General features: G+C 43.1%; 1 protein-coding gene across 1 annotated transcript in view; it reads left to right on the top strand.

The window, feature by feature from the left end:
- Nucleotides 1-307: 307 nt before the first annotated feature.
- Nucleotides 308-8,388, top strand: part of LOC149272687 (WD repeat, SAM and U-box domain-containing protein 1-like) — a 13,602-nt gene continuing 5,521 nt past the window's right edge. The window contains exons 1-5 of the mRNA XM_089506818.1: nt 308-705; nt 1,208-1,392; nt 1,503-1,595; nt 2,306-2,399; nt 7,447-7,480. Of these exons, the coding sequence (XP_089362944.1) occupies nt 308-705; nt 1,208-1,392; nt 1,503-1,595; nt 2,306-2,399; nt 7,447-7,480 (804 nt within the window). The remainder of the gene's footprint in view (nt 706-1,207; nt 1,393-1,502; nt 1,596-2,305; nt 2,400-7,446; nt 7,481-8,388) is intronic.

The raw sequence follows: 8,388 nt of genomic DNA, 5'->3' as shown, positions 1-8,388 counted from the left end.
ATGTGGGTGTAGTTGTGACATCACATATCACCCACGCAATGTCCTGACACATGCAGAATGATACAGCATGGTGACCGCATGGCTACGGGGAAAAAAACATCACGCAAGGCAGCCCTGCAGCAGGCATCTTCTATAATCATCTGCTGAATCACCCCTTTGCGCAGTGGCCCTAACAGAGCCAGGACAACGGCCCCGCTGTTCATAAAACGTGATCCGATCTAAATATAAGTCACACAACGCGTTTACACTAATAACACACAGACACCGCTAACCTTCCATTCTTCCTGCTTCTTGTAGACCGGTTAGAATGGGAGAATTAATTCACACCATCGCCGATCACACCGACGACGTGAACGCCTGTGCCTTCTCCGACTCCTTCCTCGCTACGTGTTCCTTGGACAAGACCATCCGGATTTACTCCTTGAAGGACTTCAAAGAGGTGCCGTTCTCTCCGCTGAGAGGACACACGTACGGAGTCCACTGTTGCTGCTTCTCGGAGGATAAACCTGTCCTGGCGTCTTGCTCCACGGACGGTAAAACCATTGTGTGGAGTATGAAGGATGGGAAGATGCTGTCTACCTTGGAGCAGCCGAGCGGCAGCGCAGTGAGAGTCTGCAGGTTTTCACCCAATTCCATGTATCTGGTATCCGGTGCGGCCGACGGCGCCGTGGTCCTGTGGGATTTGCCGTTATTGAAGCTTCACAGGTAAGTGTTAACTAATAATCTCGGTCTTCAGGACAGAATGTTTATTGGGGAGCTTTACCATGGAATAGAATTATCAGATTGACCTCCAACGTTGGGTTTCGCCAGTAGATGGTGGCTTCATAGCTCGGTGAGCCAAAAGGCTGGCATTATGCCGGATATTAGCAGGCTCCAGGTCTAAAGATACCTCCTGAAACTGTAGTTCTTCACACTCACTTAGTGCAGATGAGAGCGGACACTTGATAAATGTCTTGCGTCGTCCTGTGTCCTTTCCTCTCGCTCATTTCTATCAATCTACAGAAACATTCCTTTGATTGCTATGGCCAGCACCAGAAACTCTCTTTAGATATACCCCCTAAGCTGTCCAGAACAGGCCCAGACTGGCCATCTGGCACAAGGGCGAATGTGCCACGCGATCTGCCACCACGTATCCGGTGGGAAATATTTGGAGGTTACACGGGGAATGCTGTCGTTGAGATTTTATCCTAAATGCTTCTGCCCCCAGGTCGAGCTTCGTGAAGGACGGCTCGCTGGTGGCATGTGCCTTTTCTCCCAGGGGCAATTTTTTTGTCACTGGCTCGTCGTGTGGAGACATAACAGCCTGGGACGAGAACATGAAGTGTTTACACAATGAGAAAGCGCACGACTTGGGCGTCACGTGCTGCAACTTTTCTTCGCAACCAATATTTGGTTAGTAAATAAGAGATTTTCAAAAATAAACCGAATTTAACTTGAGGTGTCTGCCATTTTTTGGCTTCTTCACACAATGTTCACACAATTATCACTGCTTTGTTTTCCAGACGCGGAACGCGGCATTGAATGTTTCCAAATGGCATCATGTGGGCAAGACAACAAAATCAGATTGTGGCTGATCTCATTCAGTAACGTGAGAGGTACGTGATGAGCAAAATCAGAAGAACAGATCCAAAAACATGCTTGCGCTGCACTTTAAAGGGGAGCTCCCAATAGTTTTTGTCGCTAGCATCAGATTAAGATATTTTATTTCTCGCTTTGTTATCTGAGCCCCAATCTACTAGACAAACACCCCGACTCCTTATTATACCGCCTTGTGGTAACCAACAGAATGGATCAGTCTTAATCACCTGTTATTTATTTTTAGTTTAGCTGTATTGGAAGGATTAATACACCATAAAACAGGTCACTGCGCGGGTTAGGAGGTGCAAAAAGCTCCGAAACGCAGGGGCTGGCTGACCCAAAGGGGCTGGTCAAAAAAACCTTCCGTGCCGCTCCAACTTGGACTGGCCCGTTCGCACAGACGGAGGCTACGTGATACAATGTTATGTGACCCGGTGGTAAAAGTGCGGCTGCTCGCTGTAAGGAATGAATGCAGCGAAGGTAAGGGTGCGATGGAGTTGAGTGTGTTCTAGTGTAAGTGAGTGTGGGTGTGTATGTGAGTTTGTATGTTACTGGGGTGGAGGCAATGGGCAGAGGGGGCACTCAGCTGTACCAGTGATTCCACCCCTTAGAGAACCATAGGATCCCTATTATATATATTCCTGCTTATTACCATGAAGTACACTCTTTGCATTTTAATAGAGTGAACGCTGGAGGCAACAACAAAGCTTTTTACATTTTCTTTTAGGTTTTGAAATGTGGTGTAAAGTGACAGTCGGTGGACATTCTGCTCCCGTTCTGTGCTGCTCTCTCTCTTCTGATGGTCAAACGCTTGTCTCCGGGTAAGAGGTAACAGCGGTTACAGTTAATATAGCGATTCTTTTTGGTTTGAAGTGCACTTTAATGCATGTGATAGCGGAGAGGTCTTTCTAATTCTGATGAAAATACATAAAAAAATGCTGAGGACATGTCTGCAGTGTGGAATATGATTGCCCTTTGGGGTAATTTTTCAATCCCAGACATTATTTTGTAAGTAGGGCAACAGCAGGGAATTCTTACTCTCTCCCAGATGAGCGTGGATGAGCCAGCTATAGCAATCGCCATAGCAACAGGGGGAACGCGCCCACTAATTACATGTACATTTTTCTGAAATCTCCACGTAAATACGGTTTTCAGGGTTCTTTTTGTGTTTTTTTGGTACATGTGACTTGAGACACTGCCCTCTAATGTTACATTTTGCAAAGTTGTAACACCAGAGGGCCTCAGCCGCTTTGTGTTTGTAAAAAGCATCCGGGGTTCCTGCTATAGCCGTATTATTATTATTATTATTATGGCATTCATTACTACAGATTGTATAGATATCAGCCATATACATACATTATACACATGGTTTACACGTATGTTTAGCAGAATATTTTGTAAGCGGTCATCAGGGGATAGGGGATTTTGGGAATAGAATACAACGTGAATTGCAGGATAGTTTACCTTTTAATTATATATGTTTCGATTATGATGGTTACATTAAACTTTAGTTCCTCACTTGGAGTTCCCCGTTTTATGTGATCTCAAATGTTTTGCTCCCACGATCCCAAATTTGCTGTGTTTTATGTCATTGTTAGGTAGTCATTTTGTTCTATACACGTCATTAGACGCATATCATCTGTTAGATTAAGACAGAGGAACCCCGTACGCGATGCAGTAGGAGACATTATAAAACTACGTAAGATTACATGAAGTGATAGCGATATAAATATACAGTCCTGTTGGAGTGTTCTCCTTTAAATTGAAACCATATTTCACAACCTCAGATTGATTCCGTCTCTTGCCACATCCTGCAGTCCAATATTTGTAACGATGCTCTGTGATCGGATGCAGATGGACGTTATTAATCCGTGCGTTTGTACCCACTTTGATAAACCCAAACAAATGTTTTCTTTAGGGCTGCAACTAACGATTATTTTCATAATCAATTAGTTGGCTGATTATTTTTTCGATTAATCGATTAATCGGGTAAAAAAAAAATAATAATAATAATTAAAGCTATATTTTAACAAGAACTCAAAAAATACCAAAAAAAGCTTTACTAGTAAATATTCATGTAAACTATTTTTGCCCAGTTATGCACATCTCACCCCCAGCTTGCCTCTCTGTCCCAGAAATGCATATCAGGAGGGGTATAAGGCATATCAGGGGACAGAGTGGCATATAGGAGGTATAAGGGGATACCTCCTATATGCCACTCTGTCCCCTGATATGCATTATACCCCTCCTGATATGCCTTATAGCCCCCTATATGCCACTGATATGCCACTTTGTCCCCTAATATGCCACTGTGCCCCCCGATATGCATTATACCCCTCCTGATATGCCTTATAGCCCCCTATATGCCACTGATATGCCACTTTGTCCCCTGATATGCCTTATAGCCTCATATATATGCCACAGTGCCCCGATATGCCACTGTGCCCTCCTGATATGCTTTATAGCCCCCTATATGCCTTTACCCTTGATATGCCACCATGCCCGATATGCCTTTTACCCCTATATGCCACTGAGATGCCACTGTGCCCCCTGATATGCCTTATAGCGCCTTCATGCCACTGTGCCCCCTGATATGCCTTATAGCCCCTTTATGCCACTGTCCCCCCTGATACACCTTATAGCCCCTTTATGCCACTGTGCCCCCTGATATGTCTTATGCCCCCCCAATATAAGAAAAACTGACATCACTAAAATTGTTTTTTTATATTTATATTTATTAAATATAGACAAAAAAAATACACAATACAATATAAATATATATAAATATATGGACAATAAATCAAATATTCTAGACATAAAAAAAAAACACAAATGCACATAATTAATAGATCCCGCAAAAATTCTACCTGCCCCACCAGGGGTTAATATATCAACAGAAGAAACACAGGGCAAATGAGCATAAAAATAAAGATAATACTTACCCAGTGCTGCTTACTTGTCCTGTTTTTCTTCTGTTGATATATTAACCCCTGGTGGGGCAGGTGGAAGTGGCAGTACACAGTGCACATCGCGCACTAAAATCCAAATCCCCTGCAGGCGCTGCAGCGGGACCTGGATCCTCTCCGGCAGCCGGTAGGGGTCTGTGCGATGCGCGCAGACAGCCGCTTCTCCCCTCCGCTTCCGTTGGGGCTTCCATGATGGAAGCCGCACCGGAAGGTCACGTGACGCCGGGTTCAGTAATAGAAGCCCCGGCGGAAGTGGAGGGGAGAAGCGGAGGATGTCTGTGTGTTTTGCACAGACCCTCACCGGGTGGCAGAGAGGATCCAGGTCTCCTGCAGCTCTGCGGGGGGTCTGGATTCTAGAGTTATAATTTGCGTTTGCTCTGAAAAACATAATTTTATAAATCGATAAAAATCGATTCAACTAATCGATTATGAAAATCGTTGACAACGATTTTCATAATCGATTATTATCGATTTTATTGATTCGTTGTTGCAGCCCTAGTTTTCTTAATATTATTGTTGAAGCCGACTCATATCTGTTACAATGTCTGATTAAGGAACGTTGTCTCCGCGTGGGTCAAAGATTTTTTTTTTTTAATAAGTGTCATCGTTCCTGAGCAGAGTTTGAGGTTTTGCAGTCAGAAGTACGTGCTGATAAGACACATAAATCGTCGGGCATGAGGACGAAGTAGTCAGAACTAAGCTGCCCATTGTGTTTTATTCATTCCCTGAGTTAAAGAATTCTATATAGTTGGCCATCACTTTCCCTACGATGTGCATCGTATAGAATTCTTTGATCTATGGTTCCAAATGGCGGATGACCCTTCCTTCATCCTTCTGACAAGATACTCGTCTCGCTGATGGAATCGCTCTACTCCTTATACCTTGAATCACTATTCAGATGCTCCTCTTAGATACAAACCTTGCTTCTGAAGCAAATGCATCTTTCTACTTTTCCAAAACGCAGAATGTATTAAAAAAACTCAATATAGAATTGAGCGCAGAAAATGCCATCTGCCCAGCACTTGGTAACTTGAAGTATAACGGAAGTGATTGTCAAAAATAATTAAGTCTAACTTGAGGTCAAGAGGGAGAAGCGCTTCTCAGATACTGTAGAACATAAGCACATGTCCTTGGCTTTCTGCTCAAACAAGAGCGGGTTGAGCCGAGACGGCCAAGACCCCAAAGACTTCCTCAGATGCCACGGACTCTCTGAAGATGGAGAAATAGAAACTTGGAAAAGGAACACTAATCCTGGTGCCACGGAGCCGCGAAGCTGCTCTGTAATGCATTGTACACTAACAGTATTCAGAGAGTTAAATTTCTGCTAAAAACATTGTTTTCAATAACATTTCCTTGACATGTGTCTAAAAAGCCACAAACCAGAAAAATGTCACCATGTTACCGCAAACCAAAAGGAGCCTCCGCCCCGAGCCCGCGTGTTTCCTGCTTACCGACAAAAGCAGAACTTATTTTGTTGATCGTGTAAAAACGAGCAGGGAGTTTTTCAAGTTAAAACTGTATTTTTAAAGGGTTTGGAGGATGAAAAGGAATGATTGCGGGTAAAATTGTGTATTAATAGCCTTTACCCAATCATTAAAAGGAAATGACCGATGCAATATATATGGCTACAGATATACATACAGTTTGCCAGGAGGAGCAGGAGAGCCGATGGGTCCTAAGGCTACAGATGCCACGTTCTCAGAAGCAGCAGCATTGTTCCCAATGGATTATCATGGGGTAAAGGGGATTTTTACCGAGCAGGTGAGCTCTCCTGAGCCACTACGGAGGAAAAATCTCCATCAACATATCAGTCTGATCCTGCCCATGGAGCCGACATGCAAGGCAAACCTTCTCTGCACAAGGGAACCAAAAACCCCAGACATACGTTTCGGCCTTCATGGGCCTGTTCAGTAAGGGCCAGTACGGTATCCTTCTAGGCAAAGGAGAGCACTTTGGGGTGAGCACCAAGAGATCCCCAAAGGGTGAAATGCCATACAAAACAAGTTTGAGTACAAGCGGGGGCGCGCAGTAGGACAGGTTATGCGTCGTATTTCACCAACTGTAAAGGTGACTCCCAAAATTGGACCCGCCGTAGGACAGGCCATGGAGCTGCTGTCTGTTCTTGGTCATCTTCTCGTTAAACTGCATACTCACATTGTCATTCATGTAGGTAAATATGGTCGCTTAGCTTGCATTTATCAATGTTTACTTTCATGATAATTAGATAAGATGTTCTTCAGGTGAACGAAGCCATCTGTCAGCGAGATATTTTAGTAATGCTGGTCAATAAACACACATAAAAAGAGAGAGATATAATTTATTATCTGGGATAAATAATATGTTTCTGATGATCATATTAACACATTTAACTTAATTTAACACCTTTTTTTTAAAATGTGGCCATAGCCCCATGGTTCTAATACAGCCAGAATGTTTCTCAATACATTTAATAAATGCCAGAATGTTACCATTTCAGTTGAGCAGGGCTGGTTCAAGCCATTAGCACCTCACCAAAAAAAAATCTTCTCTGACCTATTGGCAAATTGTAGGGTAATCGGGTAATGTGGGAATTAAGATACCTGTCACAATACAGCGGCCGCATCTCGACCGATCCAGTCCTTGGCCTGTTTGCACAGTCCGCAGCCGGGGTTCACGAATCGGCCAGTCGAAGCACACAGTTACTTAGCTTATTCTGTGTAAATCTGGTAAAAACACTCAAAATCTCATGGCCAAACCAAATACTGCAAGTTTAAAAAAACTTTAAAATTACAGAAGTTATGTTTTTGGGGGGGGGTTCGGGACAGAGCAATCTCAAAACGTTTTGTAATCATTCATATCTCTCATTTGTATCCTAACCCTATCTTCTTTTTTTTTTTTTTTTTTTTTTTTTTTTTATATTTAGGTCCGTTGACAAATCTGTTATCATCTACAAAGTAGTAAGTATCGCGTCTTGATTCACATGATGCTTAAAGTGTTAGAGGGGTCTTTGCGTTATGGAAACAATTCCCAGAAATGCTGGCGTATAGTTGAACGTATCATTTGGTGATATATATAAAATAAGAAGATTTTATTCATTGAGCAAAGATGTTAATTTTGTATTGGGTGATGTAAGCATTAATAAATGGGGTGGAAGGGAACTGTCCGTGTTCCCACGCCCTGATCTCACCCCTATGCCTTGTAATAATGGTGATAATTCACCCCTACGTAGCGTTATTGTGCAGTACGAGGAGCAGACAATATTTCTCACAATAGAGTCCCTGAGTCCTAAAAACTGTTGCACCAAATCTGATCTCCACACAGTAGTGTTTTAATAAAAATAAATGTAGTCATCAACCGATTCTTTTTAGGCTTATTTAATATATATCTCAAACCAATATTTACATTTATTATCAGAAGATATTCTTACAATTCAGTAACAGGACTTTTAGTCTGCGTTGTCTGCCCCGAGGATTCCGCGTGGAATTAAAGGGACTTTGAATAATATATTTAGAATTATATATATATATTCCCCCAGATGTACTGACATTGAGCTCACACATGAGAGTTTAAAGCACATTCACAAGCTGTACGTCAGACTTTGTGGAAGGCGGGTGCTTTTGCCGTATACACCGGCCTCCCCACCCTTCCAGGGAATGTCTGTGCCGTGGGCTCCTTGTAAACGAGCCATGGAAGTCACACGGGATCAGGATCTGTTCTCTAATCCAGAACAGGATAGAACTTGATCATCGCCGAACACCTGTCTTCTCACCGAGACAAAAGCTAGCAGAGGGTTTGTAAGTGCGGGTGAGACGATCCCGGAAAGGGGTGAAGTTACATCAGGGAGCGAGTATGAGCTGGGAAAAGA

Source organism: Sceloporus occidentalis, unplaced genomic scaffold (assembly GCF_023333645.1).
Source record: "Sceloporus occidentalis isolate IW3139 unplaced genomic scaffold, rSceOcc1.0.p SCAF_425, whole genome shotgun sequence".
Taxonomy (NCBI): domain Eukaryota; kingdom Metazoa; phylum Chordata; class Lepidosauria; order Squamata; family Phrynosomatidae; genus Sceloporus; species Sceloporus occidentalis.
Note: the sequence above shows the minus strand (reverse complement) of the source record. Positions and strands in the feature narration are given on the sequence as shown.